Source organism: Giraffa tippelskirchi, chromosome 4 (assembly GCF_054371585.1).
Source record: "Giraffa tippelskirchi isolate mGirTip1 chromosome 4, T2T-mGirTip1v1.2.pri, whole genome shotgun sequence".
NCBI lineage: Eukaryota > Metazoa > Chordata > Mammalia > Artiodactyla > Giraffidae > Giraffa > Giraffa tippelskirchi.
In genome coordinates this window covers 206,944,122-206,962,643 of record NC_137278.1, presented here as the reverse complement: position 1 = coordinate 206,962,643, position 18,522 = coordinate 206,944,122, and the positions used below count along the sequence as shown (strand labels likewise).

General features: G+C 48.6%; 1 protein-coding gene across 1 annotated transcript in view; it reads right to left on the bottom strand.

Moving 5' to 3' along the window:
- Nucleotides 1-18,522, bottom strand: part of MPPED1 (metallophosphoesterase domain containing 1) — an 80,996-nt gene that overhangs the window by 26,542 nt on the left and 35,932 nt on the right. Inside the window, exon 4 of the mRNA XM_081587856.1 lies at nt 1,229-1,454. Coding sequence (XP_081443982.1) covers nt 1,229-1,454 — 226 coding nt within the window. The remainder of the gene's footprint in view (nt 1-1,228; nt 1,455-18,522) is intronic.

Here is an 18,522-nt window from a genome sequence, read left to right as displayed (position 1 = left end):
GAGTCCTCACAGGGGTCAAGTATTAGAGACAGTTCTTACGAAGACTTAAGCCCAGGGCCCAGCTTACTGTAATCACTCAGGGATGATTTGTTGTCATCATCATCATTATCATAATCTTAACACCATCATCATCACCACCATCACCTTCACCATAACCATCACCATCACCTTCACCATCACCACCACCATCATCACCATCACCTTCACCATCACCATCATCACCACCATCACTTTCACCACCACCACCACCATCATCATCACCATCCCCTTCACCATCACCACCACCACCACCATCATCAGCTTCACCATCACCATCATCACCACCACCACCACCATCACCACTATTGCTTTCACCATCACCATCATCACCACCATCACTTTCACCATCACCACCACCACCACCATCATCAGCTTCACTATCACCATCATCATCACTACCACCACCATCACCATCATTATCATCACCTTCACCATCACCATCATCATCACTATCATCACTATCATCAACACCATCATGGCCACCATTGTCATCACTTGGGTTCCTATGGACACACTGACCATCACGGAGACCAGTCAAGACGTGTTCTCACCCTGATGCCCACTCAGCCAGGTGAGCCTAGGGATAAGGTCTGATTGCTCTGTGTCTGCAACAGGGAACAAAGTCTTGATGCATACTTGTGATCTAAACAACTGCTGTCCCCAGTACAGTAAACCAGGCCTTTGGCCCTCCATGGACATTCCAACTGCCTCTTCTCAGTCTGGCTAATCGGTCATCACTCCCACCCAAGCATCTTCTGTGTGTGGGAGGGACAGACAATAGGGAGATTCCTGGAGTATAGGATGACGGTTAAAAGCAGGGATTCTGGAACCACCTGCAGGAGTTTAATCTCAGCTCTGCCCATTCCTAGCTGTGTGACCTTCAGCAAGACCCTCACCCTTTCTGTGCCTCAGTTTCCTCACCTGGAAAATGAGGATAATAATAGTACCTGTCTAAATGTGAGCCAGGATAGCGTATTTAAGTATCTGTCAGATATGGGGAAACCAAGGCTCAGAGAGTGGCAGTGACCTTCCCAGGGTCATGCAGCGTGAGGGGACAGCCGGCCCCAAGTCTCTCCAAGGTTTCTCCCAGCCCACCTTCCTCTGAGCACTCAGCCTCAGCTCCACCATCCCCCCGACCCTTGCACAGCTTCACCATCGCCAGCAGTCAGGACAGCGTCCACACACTCACCACGGGGAGCCGTAGATCCGGAAGCCCCGCACGGTGACCTCCGAGTCCTGCAGGTAGATGCAGTTGGTCAGCAGCGACTGCACATTCTCGTAGTTCTCGGGCTTCAGCTTCGACACGGAAGGGAAGTAGTAGAAATCCTGCTTGATGAGGTCGGCCATGAACTCCTGGTCGAAGGTCAGCTCGTGGTTGCCTGCGATCACGATCTTGTACTCGTAGGGCAGGCTGCCTGCAGGGCCGACACAGACAGACAGACAGACACACACACACACGGGGCACTGCTGTTGGCTTCCGGAGGCCACAGGGCAGCTGGGGGAAGGGGAGCAGGCAAGAGCCCCGGGGAGCCCTGGCAGAGGTGACCCTCCCTCCAGACAGGTGCCCTCTGATCACCAACCCTGAGGTCTCCCTGCCCCCGTTTCTGCTGGGTGACCGACTGAAGCCCCCAGACCAGCAGGAGGGGGCTGGGCGGCTTCCTGCTGGGCCTCTGAGCTGCAGGGCTCCACCTCATTCTCAGGACTTCCCCGCCTCCGGTTCTTCTGTCCCAGCCACTTCTCGCTGGGAAGGAGACCCTGCTCCCGGACCCCCAGCCCTGCCTCCCTGCCTCCCCATCTCAGGCCCCTCCACCTGGGGGCTACACAGTGAGTGGTTCCCCTGACGCTTGGTCTGTTCATCACTGCCTCACCAGTCACCCCCCAAAAAGAGACATCTCTGTTTTGGGGCCAAACTGCACAACATGTGGGACCTTAGTTCCCGGACCAGGGATTGAACCCACGCCCCCTGAACAGGAAGGCAGAGTCTTAACCACTGGAAGGCTAGGGAAGTCCCCAGACCTCTTTAAGGCTGGAGAAAAATAGCATTCTCTCTTCTCCGGTGTTGGTGGACACAGGGAGGTTATCCAGTGACAGGCATGGGGGCTCTAAGGGTTGACAGCTGAGGCTCAGACACTAACGAGCCATGTGACTTAACCTCCTCTGTTCAACAGACCTCTGTTTCCTCACCTGTGAAATGGGAAGAAAAATGTCTACCTCGCAAGACTGTTCTGGGATCAGGCAAGCCAATGAATGGAAATGCAAAAAGGCTTTTGAAGTTCAAAAAAGAGTCAGCTTCCCTGGAGCAGAGTTTGCCAACTAGAAGCCTGGAGGCCAGCCCTGCCCACTGACATATTCTGTTGGGCAAAAAAAACCTTTCTCGTCTTTTTAAAATTTCAATTTGTCCCCAACATTAAAAATTAGAGAAACTCCCAGTAAAATGTCATTCTTTCTGTTTTCTAAAAATCGATGCATTTTAAATCTCACAATCTTGGCCCAGGCAAGTGCTAGGTACCTGTGCCTCCTTCAGGCAAGAAGCAGAGGTCAGTCTGGCACAGTCCCAGCCTGTCTCTACCACTGACACCCCAGCCTGCTTCACTCATTTTAAGGCACTGGGGTTTATGGCCCGGGCCACAGTCCCTGGAGACATGAAGGGTGAAGGGAACAGACCTGGCCCCTGCCCCTCGGTGCTGCCAACCAGACCACAGCGCTGAGCTTTGCAAGGCCCCTCTGCCTCCCACCTCATCCACCCTCCTATCTGTCATCCTGGCCTGGCCCAGGGGTGCTGAGCAGTCTGCTTGTTCCCCTCGCAGGAGAGCTTCGGGGGCAGACAGGAGATATGTTGGTTTCACCCACCTCCAGCCCAAACAGGTCCCAGCAGAAATCAGGAAAGCAAAGGCCCCACCAGGACCCCAGGTGACATGGTGCAGAGACCCCCCCCCCCCCTCCAGTGATGCTCGGGCTGCCAGTGGGGAGGAGAGAGGGCCTGAGGGCTTCGCAGAGAGAAACCTGCCATTTCCTGGACCTCACTGTCGGGCCAGCCACCCTTGGTAACAGGCTGGGTGCTCCCGAGGTAAGATCTGTGACCTCTGGCCTCATAACTGGGGAACCAGGCTCCCACGTCAGGGGCCTGAGGTCCCACAGCAGGTGAGCAGGGCAAGTGATGCTAGGTGCTGGTCCAGCTGACCCCACACCTCTGGGTCAGCAGCTCAGATTCTTTCAAGGCCATCAGGCCAGCTCCTCACCGCACTGGAGTCACGGCTGGAGCAGCAGCCGTCACGACTGCCTTCCAGCACTGGTTCTCTGTGTTTCCACTTCACATCACCCATCCATCCCACCCCAAGTGCCTCCCCGCACTAATGTATTTATGTCATGTCTCTGACTGGGGGTGTTGCTTAAGCAATTAGCAAATTACTCCAACCAAACAGTTTCATTTATTTCCGCAGCTCTTGACTACCAGGGACTGGGGAGTGGGCAGGAGGCAGTCGGCTCTCTCCGGCTCCTCCCACCTCGGATCAGAGGAGGTGACTGAGGCTTCTTCCCTCCCAGGGGAGGACGCGCTCCTGTACACGAGGCCAGGAGGGGGCAGGAGCCCCAACAAGCTGTCATGACACCCTCAAATACTCTCCAAAAACTGGGTGCCGCGTAGCCTGGAGGCAGGGGGCTCGTCCGTTTGTGAACACAGAGACCTCCCAGCACCATGTCCTCCTGAGCTGGAGGTCCAGCCCCAAGCCCATCTGTCTGGATATGGCAACTTGGACTTGGCAACTCACCAGCTATTTAACCTTCAAAGACACTTAAGTTACTGTCCCCATTTTACAACTGGGAAAACAGAGGCTCAGAAAAGTTACACAAATCAATAATAAAATGATGAACAAGCACAGAGGGTACTGGACATTTAGTCTTTGTAGCTTGGTCTCATCGAACTCACCCTGAATCGGCACCATCATGCTACACTGCTTCTCAGGGGGAGACACATCACTGGCTGGATGGATGACGGATGGTGGGTGAATGAGTGGATGGGTGGACAAAGTTGAATGGATTATGGACAGATGGACAGATGGAGGCATTTATAAATCAATCCACCCATCTTGAGATAGTTCTGTCTCCTTTATACCAACTGATCTCTCTCTACCTGGATCCCTCCCTTTCCTCCAAATTTTTCCTCCAACTGTCCCGGCGTGGCTTGTTTTTCGGGCACGCAGAACAGCGGGCACACCAGCCAGCCTCTAGGAGGACACGCAGGCTGAGGTGGGGACTCCAAAGACAGGACATCCAAAGAGTGGCATGGGGACCTGAGGGTCTGCTCAGCTCCTGGGCCAGGTGGGCCTCGCTGGGTGGGACAGGGGGTGGTCCCCCAGCCTCAGGTCTGGGAGAAGCAGCAAGTCCTTATGGAGACCAGCCCTCCTCCCGGCTTTTCAGAGCTGGTGAGCATTGTTATGCATTTGTATTCTGTGTGGTAACATTCCTCCCATCTTTCCAAAATGCTTCCTTTCTTCTCAGCCAGCTCACTTGAGATCTTGGTATTTGCTGGCCACGGCTTTGTGAGTGGTAAAAAAGACCCATCAGGTATTCATCAGCAGAGCACTGGAAGATGACCATATTGTTTTAACTTTTCACTGGCCATCTATGTCCAAATATACACACACCCACACGTGGACTGCACACAGCAGCGAGTGTGCGCGGGCTTCAGGGCAAAGAGGGATGCGAACAAAATCCACTACTTGCACTTCCAAGATTAATCTTCCTCCAAAAGGTTACAATTCTTTCTCGCTAACACTTCCCCATCCCATTTAACAGAAAATGCTGCCTTCCAACTGCATAATCTGTTAAATTCAACAAGATACGTGCAAGCTTCTCCATAATCTACGCTGTTCCCAGAGCAGCGTATGAGGCCCGGCGGAGTTTTAGTGTCTGAATGCAGCGGCAATCAGACAAATGCCCCCTTACGGCTCCCTTGCCTGCCCATCCCCAGCTCGCAGAAAACAGCAGAGGGGACTGGAATAAAGAGACAGGCTTAACGATCTCTGATTGCATTTTTAGTGCATCTTTGACAGTTCTGTGTTTAAACACTTGCCGATGTCTGGGAGAGTCACGTGAGCAGACTTCTTGGGATGGCATGCTGTCTAGAGTAACTCTGGAAAGCGGAGCCAGCCTCGAGCCATCATGGGGGTTGCACATAGCTTGGTACCCGCATGTCATTGCCATGTGCGCGTGGAGGATACGGGCCGGCGATGCCAGAAGGGAATTCTGAGTGCAGCACCAGCAGGCAGGGGAGGCTGAGGATGGGAGCCTGGGACAAGGGCAGGGCTGAGCGATGCAACACCCCGCAGAGGCCGTGTTCCCCACAGAAGCTGGTTTGTGCTGCCCTGTGCGGGCGCTGTGATCAGCAATTCATACTCGATGCTTCTAGGCACCCTTACAAAGCAAGGCTGGACCCCACCTCCACCTCCTGGCTATCTGGACTGGAGGGAAAACCATCACTTCTCTGGGCCCCAGCATCCTCACCCATAAAGGTGGAATATCCAGGGCTCCTCACAGAGTTCTTAGAAGAATCAACCCGGGGAAGACACCTAAAACCCCTGTATTGTACCTGAATGGGACTTTGTTTTAATCGAGTGTGATAAGACTCGCAGACTTGGAAGTGACTGTCCTGAGGAGGAAGTTTATACTCACATATCCCTAAAAACAGGGCAAGGGGGTGGAGGGTGAGCTAGTGAATAAGGCGGGTGGGCTCTCGGGGAGAGGGCTGATCCTCCATGTCTGATCCCGGGCCCTGGAGTGACCCGGACAGCGTACGAGAACCTTGGAGAGGACTGGGGATTGGGGGAGGGGCAGGGGTGGAGAACTCTGGATCGGCTGGTTTGCTTGTGAAAGGTGTGCTCAGACCCGAGTCCTTACTATTCTCAGCAATGAGTTAACTCTGGAGGGCTAGTCCCACCGGTGTCAGCCAGCCTCCAAGATGCCAAGTCAGAATTCAGAATACTAAAGGCAGGATTTATACAACCCGGACGGCAGCTGTCATCATTGTATTTAGGGCTGGAGGGAGGATGAAATGCCACGCTCTACCAGGAAATCCAGTATTCTCAGGGCTTCCCTGGTGGCTCAGAGAGTAAAAAATTTGCTTGCAATACAGGAGGCCCAGGTTCAATCCCTGGGTCGGGAAGATTCCCTGGAGAAGGGAATGGCTACCCACTCAGTATTCTTGCCTGGAGATTTCCATGGACAGAGGAGCCTGGTGGGCTACAGTCCATGGGGTCACAAAGAGTCGGACACGACTGAGCGGCTCACACTTTCACTGTCACTCTTTCACCAGGAAATCCAGAGATGGGAGCTGTAAGATGGAGATGAGAAAAGAGACCTCAGGAGGTTAGGTCACTTGCCTGGGGCCACAGAGTGGCACTGGAATCCAGACTGCCTGGCCGCATCTGGGTGTTCAGACCCCCACTGTGGGACAGACAGTCCTGGGAGGGTGGCCCCTCTGCCGAGCTGCAAGCCGGCCCACTTGGGCCCCGTGTGGGAAGCTCTGGATTTATAACCCAACACGAGTGCCCATATTTAAAAGGCAAATGCAATTTGTCTTCTGTTTCCTCCTAATAGCCAAAATGTTTAACTTTCAAACATTTGTTTTTCCTGGGAAATGTTTTAAAACCAGGAACATTCAGTCCCCGTCTTCTATTTAAACGCTTGTTTCAATCGCTCTGGCAGACCACATATGACTTGAGGCTGAAAAGGACAGTTGAAAGGTTTCTATGTTCTTCCTCCCCAAAATTAGGCCTCCTATAGCCAGAAAGATTTTGTGGGAACTTCCCCAGAAGTCACGGCTTGCCAGAACACACACCACCCCCCAAACGCTTCACGAAAGGCCCCTTGAGACCTTCACCAGGGGCCAAGCTTGGTGACCCTGTATGTGGCACGCATGCAGAACTCAAGGCTATGGCGCCCCCTCCAGGCCAGGCTCTGTCGGTGCCACGACCTCACCTTCCTGCAGCATGGCACAGGGTGCACCTCTGAGCTGCCTAAGGCTTCCTGACATTTGCTCATGCTGTTCCACCCACCTAGGACTCCCTTCCTGCCTTCTCCCTGAGCCAACTCCAATTTAACTCACCCGTCACCAGTGGGCCCAAGTGCCACTTCCTCCAGGCTGTCTTCCATGATCACCCTCTTTCATCCAGCCCTGCCCAGCCAGCGCTCTCACTGTCAGCTGCTTTGTCCGCTTCCCCCATCGGCCGGACGTCCTGACACTGGAACCCACCTGCTTCGTCTCTGCACCTAGCACAGGGACTGGCTACACGGGGAGGTGCTCATACAAGTTCCCTGAATCCCATGCAGGACTAAGGATGAGGGGTAGATGGTGAGGTCACTGACTCACCAAAGGTCCCCTAGGCAATCCACCATGGAAGGTTCTGGAAGGACCATCGCTAAGATGTTGACCAGTACATCGGGTGGCAGACCCCAAACGGTCATGTCTTTCAGTCCTTCAATAGACATCAGTGGGGCACGAGGCCCGGGTGCAGGGCTGGTACCCAGAGGCTCCGGGAAAAGCCTGGGCTGGAGGCTAGGAGGCCTGGGCCTAGCCTCACCTCTGATACCACCTCCCCGGACCCAGGTGAGGCCTCCCCTGCTCAGGCCTCAGCTTTCCCATTGGTCCCACAAGGAGGTGACACAGAGGTCCTGACCTCTTTTCAGCTTCCTAAGACCTTCCAGGTGATTCTGGGGTAGGGGTCCTGAAGGCAGGTGCTGATAGCTTCAGACAAAAGGGCTTACACTGGGCAGGTGTTCTGAACACCCACGTCTGCCTGCTTGTTGCTGACATCCTGTGAAGTCAACGGTAAAGGAATAAAAAGAAATGACTCTCCCACGAGAAGCAGAACAAGCTATGGCCAGAGCCCCAGGTGGCTTGGGGACCCAGGCTCAGGTGCACAGTCTGACCTAGAACATCTAGGAGCAGGTAGGCCCAGAACCCCTCATCAGACCCGTCACCATGCCCTTCACCCCCTAATCTCCCCAGAAAAGAGGGCATTTTCTCTCAAGGGAAACAATGGCTCCACAGAGCCCCACTTAGAGACCCCTGGGCCTGAGGGAGGATGGGCTGTGAGGCCAGAGCCTGAAGAGCAGGAAGAAGAAGTGGAAGAATGAGTGTGGTGACCGTGGAGGCCCCAGGCCCCCTCCCCTGACGCACTCTCAAATCCCGGAAGCCAGCCTTGCAAACTGGGGAACCCACCTCTGGGGAGAAACACGCCCAGGAGGAAAACCTACAGACAGCGACATCAGGGGCTCCCCAAATCGTGCTCCCAACGCAGGGGCCTGGGTTCGACCCAGGGAGCTAAGATCCCACATTCTGCAACTAAAGATCCCACATGCTGATAGAAGATCAAAGATCTGTGATTGAGACGTGGCATAGCCAAATAAATAAATATTTTTTAAAAAACAGCTTTCAAGTGTCTGGTTCTTAAACACAACACATAGGGTCATCAGACATCAGAGAAAAGCCTCCAAGCTGAAAACAGGCAGAGGCACAAATAAGAAAGGAAATTGGAGAAAATGAGGTTGACGCAGGGAAAAAAAATAATATACAGTTATAATTGCACTCATCTCACACGCTACTAAAGTAATGCTCAAAATTCTCCAAGCCAGGCTTCAGCAATACGTGAACCATGAACTTCCAGATGTTCAAGGTGGTTTTAGAAAAGGCAGAGGAACCAGAGATCAAATTGCCAATATCCGCTGGATCATCGAAAAAGCAAGAAAGTGAAGAAGAACTAAAGAACCTCTTGATGAAAGTGAAAGAGGAGAGTGAAAAAGTTGGCTTAAAGCTCAACGTTCAGAAAACTAAGATCATGGCATCTGGTCCCATCATGTCATGGGAAATAGATGGGGAAACAGTGGAAACAGTGTCAGACTTTATTTTTTTGGACTCCAAAATCACTGCAGATGGTGATTGCAGCCATGAAATTAAAAGACGCTTACTCCTTGGAAGGAAGGTTATGACCAACATAGATAGCATATTTAAAAGCAGAGACATTACTTTGCCAACAAAGGTCCATCTAGTCAAGGCTATGGTTTTTCCAGTGGTGATGTATGGATGTGAGAGTTGGATGGTGAAGAAAGCTGAGCACCAAAGAATTGATGCTTTTGAACTGTGGTGTTGGCGAAGACTCTTGAGAGTCCCTTGGACTGCAAGGAGATCCAACCAGTCCATCCTAAAGGAGATCAGTCCTGGGTGTTCACTGGAAGGACTGATGTTGAAGCTGAAACTCCAATACTTTGGCCACCTCATGCAAAGAGTTGACTCATTGGAAAAGACCTTAACACTGGGAAGGATTGGGGGCAGGAGGAGAAGGGGACAACAGAGGATGAGATGGTTGGATGGCATCACCGACTCGATGGACATGGGTTTGGGTAGACTCCAGGAGTTGGTGATGGACAGGGAGGCCTGGCATGCTGTGATTCATGGGGTCTCAAAGAGTCAGACACGACTGAGCGACTGAACTGAACTGAACTGAGCCATTGGTGAGATGATAGAAGACATGGCATCCATGAAATTCTAGCAGGGCGGTCTTAACAAAAGAAATTAAAATGTGGCAGAATATTTTAGTTTTGGTTAAAGAGTAGAAGATGTAGTTGAGGAAATCTCCCTGAGATGGAAACAAAATAACAGTGAAGTGAGACAAAAATCAGAGAATCAAAACCAGGGACCCCACACGTGAGCACTATGAGAGAGACGTCAGGGAAAAAAGGGGGGGGGGGATTTTGTAAAAAATCCACAGGATTAAAGACATTATTTGCTCCATTTAAAGGGTTACCACAATAATGAATAAAATACACTCACATCTGAGACACACTGTCCAGAAACAAAACAGGTCGTATACAAACAATGAGATATTCAATAGCGACAAAGGAAACTTAAAGGAAATGGAGCAACACCTTTCACATTCCGAGGGAAAATGATCTGCTACCTACAATTCTACACCGAAGCTATCAATTACAATGGAGGACAAAATACTTTTCCTGACATACCATTTGGCCAGACATTTATCTCCAGCGCATTCTTTCTTAGAAAGCTACTGAAGAGTGTGCTCCACCAGAATGAGGGAGTAAACTAAGAAAAAGGAGGTCGTGGGCCCTCAGAACCAGGGGCTCCAGGACAGAAGGAAGGCAAAGCGAAATGGTGAAGGGCGATCCCAGGATGGTGAGTGTGCAGAGGCCTGGGGGGGCAGCTAGTCCAGACTGGGGCAGGGGTCAGAGGTTCAGGAAGTACAAGAAAAATGAGCCAACAGACGGTCCAGCCCAGCTCACCACACTGCTGAGAGGCATTTAAAACCCTGCAGGAGACAGGGCTGAACCACGATGGGTACATGGAAAAACAAGGAAACAAACAAAACAATCAACTACTTTATGAAAAACAATACGCTACACAGTGACTGTTCAACCAAAAGCTGTGACGGGACTATAGAAAAAGGCTCAGAAAAGAGATGTGTATATATGGATAGAGAGACTAAGTCTCTAAGTTTTCATTTTTTGTTGTAAGACATTGAAAAGGAATCTCTAAAATTGAAAACTAAAACGCAGCAATATGAGGTTGTTACTTAGAGACACCATGGTAATAAAGCAGCAGCTACCCAATATGCATAGGGAATAGAAATCACCAGGGAGAGGACTGCTGGCTTTACCATAAGCCTTGTAGCTGTTATGACTCACTACGCACATGTATTACCTTAACAGGTGGCACAGTGGTAAAGAATCTGCTTGCCAAGGCAGGAGACGCAGGATACACCAGTTCGACCCTGGGTTGGGAAGATCCCCTGGAGAAGGAAATGGCAACACACTCCACTATTCTTGCCTGGAGAATCCCATGGACAGAGGAGCCTGGAAGGCTCCAGTCCAGGGGGTCGCAAAGAGTCGAATGTGATTGAGCAACAATAGGGTAATAAATAAAACTGCAATGAAATTAAACGAAGGCATTGGAGGCCAGGCACCCCTCACCTGCCTCCTACCTCTGCCCAGGGCAGCCTGATCTCTCACTTGTTCTACCTGCTGCTCAAAGTCTATAACCAAATCAAACGAGGCCACAGTTGAGACTGGTGGAAAGACAGAACAGGCAGAAAACCTAAACTGGCTGATTCCTCTGAGATTCTGAGGGTCTAAGTGCTGGGATGTCTGGCAACCACGTTCAAAGGCAGGTGATCCAGCCAAGCAGCTCCTCACCCGGCAGGTCCGACAGCCACGAATGACATTGCAGGTGTCACTTGCTGAGAATATGAGACAGGCTCCCCCGTGCCCTACGTCTAACACTCACAACAGCCCCACAAAACGGGCAGTAGATTGGCGGATGAAGGAGCTGGGCTCAGTTAGGTTAAAGAAGTACAAAATGGGAAAGCAGAGAAGTGGAAACCCGAATCCTGATCCATCTGTAGCTGAAGCCACGATTTCTCCATTTCTGTCACAATCACCCAGACATATTATATACACCAAAGTTTTTGCATTGAACATTTCTCAAAAAAAAGAAAAAATGGTGCCATACACTTGAGTCCTTCCAAAACCTCCTGCTATGAGGAGCTCTCAATGACTTTATTTTAAACAACATAATATTTTCAAGATATCTTGTGGCTTCGTAAACAAACCTTTAAAGACCATTGTGAAAAGCAATACAGATTTTAGAACAAATTAAACAAATTCAGCAAAGGTGCAGGATACAAAAACAATGGGGAAGACAATCAGTTGCATTTTTAAACACTAACAATAAACAATCTGAAATGGATATTAAGAAAACAACCCTATTTGCAACAGCATCATAAAGAATAAAATACGTAAATATAAATTTAACCAAGGAGGTAGAAGATCTGTATGTAAAAACTCCAAAATGTCTGCTAAGAGACTAAAGAAGACACCAATAAGTGGAAAGATATCCTGTGCACATGAATTGGAAGACTTCATATTATTAATATGTCAATACTACCCAAAATGATCTACAGATTCAATGGAATTACTACCAAAATTTCAATGATGTTTCTTTCAGAAACAGAAAATCCATCCTAAAATTCACATGGAATCTCAAGGGTCCCTAAATTTAGCCAAAGTAATCTCGAAAAAGAAAAACCAAGTTCAAAGTCTCTTTAATTCCTGACTTCAGAACTGACTACAAAGCTACAGTAATTAAAACAGTATGGTACTGGCATAAATGCAAACACATAGATCAATGCAATAGAATATAGAGTCCAGAGATAAATATATATGGTCAAGTTATATTTTACAAAGAACCTAAGACCATTCAATGGGGAAAGGACAGTCTTCACCAAATGGTGCTGGGAAAACTGGACATCCACATGTCAAAGAATGAAGCTAGCCACTTAAATCCATGCTTCCTAAGTCACTTTAGTCATGTCTAACTTTTTGTGATCCCCTGGACTGTAGCTCACCAGGCTCCTCTGTCCATGGGATTCTCCAAGCAAGAATACTGGAAAGGGTTGCCAGGCCCTCCTCCAGGGGATCTTCCCAACCCAGGGATTGAACCCACATCTCTTATGTCTCTTGCATTGGCAGGCAGGTTCTTTACCAATAGCACCTCCTCAGAAGCCCCAGCCCCTTAATACCATATGCAAAAATTAACTCAAAATGGAATAAAGATCTAAAGGTAAGAGCTAAAGCTATAATACTTTTAAAAGAAACCACAGGAGGAAAGCTTCACAACACTGGATTTGGCAATGATTTCTTGGATATGACACCAAAAACACAAACAACAAATGAAAAAATATATCAAAATTTAAAATGTTTGCACATCAAAGATACCACCAGCAGAGTGAAAGGCAACCCAAAGAATGGGAAAAATATATTTGCAAATCACATTATTAGGGAAATGCAAATAGAACTATGAGATAATAACTTCACATACATAAGAACGGTTACTATCAGAAAAACAGAAAACAACAAGAACTGGTGAAGATATGGAGAAATGACAGCCCTTGGGCACTGTTGGTGGAAGAATAAAATGAAATAGCCACTATGGTACGGAAATTTCTCAAAAAATTTAAAACAGAACTAGCATATGATCCAGCAATTCCATTTCTGAGTATATTGTAAGGAATTGGAAGCAGGGGCACAAACAGGCATTTGTACACTCATATTCACAACAGCCAAAAGGTGGGACCAATTCAAGTGTCCATCAGCAGATAAATGGATAACTACAATGTGACCAATCCATACAATGGAATATAATTCAACCATTAAAGGGGAGGAAATTTTGACTCCATGCTACAACATGGGTGAACCTTAAGGATATTATGCTCAGTGAAATAAGCCAGTCACAAAAGAACAAAAACTGTATGATTCTACTCGTAGGAGATCCTTACAGTCAAATGCACAGAGACAAAAGAACGGTGGATTCCAGGGACTAGAGGAGCTAGTGCTTCGTGGATACAGGGTTTCGGTTTGGGAAGATGAAGAGTTCAGGAGACAGACGGCAGCGAGGGCTCCCTGACAGTGTGAAGGGGACGGACGGCAGCGAGGGCCCCCTGACAGTGTGAGGGAGACGGACGGCAGCGAGGGCCCCCTGACAGTGTGAAGGGGACGGACGGCAGCGAGGGCTCCCTGACAGTGTGAGGGAGACGGACGGCAGCGAGGGCCCCCTGACAGTGTGAGGGAGATGGACGGCAGTGCGGCTCCATGACAGTGTGAGGGAGATAGATGTCAGTGATGGCTCCATAACAGTGTGAAGGAGACAGATGGCAATGAGGGATCCATTAACAGTGTGAATGAACTACATGCCACTGAACTGTACACTTGAAATAGGTTACAGTGGTAAATGTTACGTATCTTTAATAACAAAATAGATTTTAAATAATCTTAGAAGAGAACTGAGCACCCTGTATCCCAGGTAGAACCTTAGGTTCTTGGAACTCTGAGAGTCCTCAAATCTGAGAACCCTGGAGGCCGATCATTCTGACCTTGGAAGTGAACAATCCTAGAACTTTGGAAGTCATCAGCGTTTCAAGGAGGAAAGGGACTGAGTGGCCATCTGAAGACTGGGCCCCCTTACCCTCCCCACTTTGTCAAAAAGTCCTAATTGAGAAGTTCCAGGTAGGAAGCCTATACCTGCTTCCACCCTTCCAAAAAATTCCCAGCATGGATTTCACCTGGGATCTGACCGCCCTGGATGAAAGTCAAGGCTACAGGTCAGAGACCTGACCCTCATGTTACCAACAAACATTTTCCAAAAGGTTCTTCTGGTGCCTTCTGACACCTACAGACAAACCATTTAAAGGGAGAAAAATTGGTCCATAATAATACTCTTTGCAGTAGCAACTGAAATAAGTATTTGAGAATGATGAAGACAAAAGATACCTATTTTTAAAATACTTCTTAGTGAAACCAAGTGTTTTAAAGCTAAACAAACATTTTGAAGATTAAGATACAGGAGAGTAAAATCCTCTCACCACCTTTGTGTATGCTTTCCTTCATTCCACGGTCACTCTCCTTGGTCCTAATAAGAGCTGGACCCTGTGAGCTGGGAGCTGGGGACAGAGAGGTTCCCTCCTCCCCAGCCCCTTCTCCTGTCATCTAACATGGGAAAGACACATGCAAGCAATTTGGGATCTGTAACGGAGGTGATGGTCTTCGCAGGTGACGCTACTGGTAAAGAACCCGCCTGCCAAAGCAGGAGACGTAAGAGACCTGGGTTCAATCCCTGGATCAGGAAGAACCCCTGGAGAAGGGAATGGCAACCCACTCCAGTATTCTTGCCTGGAGAATCCCAAGGACAGAGGAGCCTGGTGGGCTAAGTCCATAGGGTCGCAATGAATCAGACACAACTGATCACGCATGCATGCATACAATGGGGGTGGTACCAACTCCTAAGGAACCATACACAGCAGTGAGTTTTCCTTTCCCCCATCAGAAGGGAGGAGGGAACTTCATAAAGGCGGATGAGAGCGGGCATCAGAGAAATAGCAGCTCTCCTGGCAGACGAAGCTGGGAGGGGTCTCTGGGAAGACTACAGGCAAAGGCATGGAGGTGGGAAAACCCACTGGCCAGGTATTCAGCAACTGCCTAAAAACCTAGGGCAGATGAGGATGCGAGAGGGGGCAGGCCTGGGGAGGGACAGATGGGGTCACAGCGGCAGGGGACGCCACTACCCAGGAAGGTCTGGACTTCACCCAGGACACAGCAGGAAACGAACAAAGAGTGTTAAGGGGAGAGGGGTTCCGGTTGGATCGATGAACAAAAAACTTCTTTCAAGCACCAGTATGACAAATGCTAGTCTGGAAAGTGACTATTTGGAGCGGCTGGGACGCCACCAGAGAAAGCCCCGCTTTGTCAGCTCCACGCTTCCCCTTCAGGGTCACGGCTGTCAAACCAGCCCCGAATTAGCTCCAAACGGCCTTCCCAGAGCACTCAGATCTTCATTGGCATCATGCACACTTGGAAAGGTGTGAAATCCATTCTTCTTAAGAGAAATCAAAAAAACAAACCTATGCACTTTTAAAAAACTGATTTTCTTTAAAGCAAATTTTATAGAACTAAATCCTAGCTTTTAAATATCTGATATGTTTTTTAAAAGGAAGGCAGGGACCTTCCCTGGCGGTCCAATGACTAAGACTCCACGCTGCCAGTGCGGGGGGTGCGGGTTGAGTCCCTAGTCAGGAAACGAGACCCCATATTCCACAGCTAAGACCTGAAACAGCCAGATAAATAAATAAAAAAATATTTTAAAAAGGAAGGCATCCTTGCCTGATATTAACAATAGTAATTAAAACTCCCATAGGGGAGTTTGGGGGAGAATGGATACATGTATATGCATGGCTGAGTCCCTTCACTGTTCACCTCAAGCTATCACACCATTGTCTGTTAATGGAGAAAAAAATGTGAATGAACACTGTATGGGTAAGAGATTAACTCTGGTCCATCATTTAAAGCAAAACGAAACAAAAAAAAAAGCTCCCATCAACTGGGTATCTGCTTTTTGCTAGGCACTTTAGATGCGTTGACAAAATAGCCACAACAAAAACAGCAGCGGCATTTATTATTATGTGAGTAGCTCTCAGGTCAGGCCCTGTGCTGAGCCCAGATCAGTCCCTGCCTCATAGAACCCTCCCAGTATCAGTCCCATTTTACAGATGAGAAAACTGAGGCTCAGGGAGAACACATAATATGCTGAAAGCCAGGTGGCTTGGAAGAATAGAGTCACAATCCAAACTCAAGGGGGTCTCTCCAGATCCACATGCTTAAACAGGATCCCACCTGCAGTGTCTTATTCAATCCTCACAACAGCCTACAAAGAAATGTGTGTTAGCCCCACACTGCAGATGAATAAGCTGAGGCCCAAGAGAGTAATCACTTTCTCAATGCTCCCCAGCAGGCATGTGGCCGGACAGGGTGGGGGAGGCAGTCCTGCCCACTCCAAAGCCTGCATCTTCTCCACTGGCTCTCCTCTCACTTCTGGATTTATAAATAATTTACTTTATAAATAATAAGTAACAATATTTAGCACCTACTGGGAAGCTGGTGCTGTCCATGGTGCTGAAAATGCAACATGACTCAGACAGACAGCACAATCCCTGCCTTTGAGGAGTGAACCTTCCTGGGAATTAGCAATAAAGGAACAAAGAATTAAGTACTAGGTCAGGTGGGGATAACAGATATGGGAAAAAAAATAAAGGCAGGGGAAGAGGGACAGGGCACACTGAGATGGGTGAGTGGATCGTGTAGGGCCATCAAGAAGAGCTCCCTGGGAAGGTGACTCCTGACAGCCAGGACCTGGGTGACCTCCAGGAAACTACAGTCCTATACCAGGTCTCAGTCTCCTCATCTGTAAAGTGGGGATGACATTACTCATGACCCAAGCTGTTTCAAGGGAGAAGTGAGCAAACAATATGAATGCACCTTTAAACTGTAAAGTGCTGCCCAGAAAAAAATCATTGTTCAGCCCTCATGCAACCTGTATACAAGCCCTTGTAGCAAAATGTGGCATTCACATACGAAACATAGGGTGTTGAACCTTCTTGTGTCCCATCAGCAACTTAAATATGACTTTGTGAATTGGTTCTGATGCTATAAAGTGTTACTTCTGACCCCAAATACTAAAATAGACTTGGAAAGGAGGAATCTGCTAATAGAAAGGCCATGGATTTTCTGAATATACAAGGTCACCTTGAAAGTGAAAGTGGTAGTCACTCAGTCCAACTCTTTGCGACCCCATGGACTGTAGACCCCCAGGCTCTTCTGTCCATGGAATTTTGCAGGCAAGAATACTGGAGTGGGTAGCCATTTCCTTCTCCAGGGGATCTTCCTGACCCAGGGATTGAACCTAGGTCTCTTGCAATGCAGGCAGATTCTTTACTGCTTGAGCCACCAGGTATTAAAAAAGAATTTAAAATTTTTAAAAGAGCCTAGGCCTCGGGTTAGAATCTCGATTCCACTTTTATTCACTATACAATCTCGGACAAGCTCTCCACCTATCTGAGCTCAGTTCTTTCATCCACAGAGACAGTAACAGCAGACTCTTCAAGGGGTTGCCTTGTCCCTACAGTAGCCATTAACCCCCTGTGGCTATTAAATTCAAATTAATTGCAATGAAATGAAACACAAGAGTCAGTTTCTCAGTCACACTAGCCACCATTCCAGTGCTCAATATCCCCAAGAGTCAGGTGGCTGCAGTACTGGACAACTCAGGGCCTGGCTACTCATCACCTGGGAGCTGGCTAGAAATGCAGAATCTCTAATTGATGTCTACAGGGCATTTCATCCAAAACCAAGCAGAGGTGACTTTTTTCTCAGGTGCACATGGAACTTTCTCCAAGATAGATCACATCTTGGGTCACAAATCAAGCCTTGGTAAATTTTTAAAAATTGAAATCATTTCAAGCATCTTTTCTGACCACAATGCTAAAGACTAGATATCAGCTATAAGAAAAAAAAAAAAAACACCCTACAAAAAACACAAACATATGGAGGCTAGAAATGCAGGATCTCTACCCCATCTCAGAACCGCCGGACTGAGACCTGCATCTCAACCAGATTTCCTACCGCCTCTCCAGGAATTCTCATGTACTGGGCATCTGAGCAGGGCCACCTGGGAGGGACCGGGGTGGGGGTCAGGGGACACCCCACAAGAAGGGGCAAGCTCTGTAAGCCATGGCAAGGATAACAGGACAGAGCAGTTCCCACACCCTCTCTAAGTGGTGGTCACAACCTCCAAACCAAACTAGTCACCGAACCTCTGACAAAGGCTATGCTGAGTTCAGGCAGGGGGCAGGCAGAGGAAGGTAGTGTAGACAGAAAAATAGAATCTCTCAAACATTTCAGAAGTGTGTGCACAGGGGGACAGAATATTTCAATTCTGTGCTGGGCAGGATTTTCTGGCTTGTTGACTATTCCTGGTTTGGAATGAAGTCCAACATGAAAATGACATTTTAAAAAACCCACATACTGATTTCATATCCAAACACATCTCTCCATGTTTGTAGAAAAAAAAAAAAAAAAGCATACTAGCAA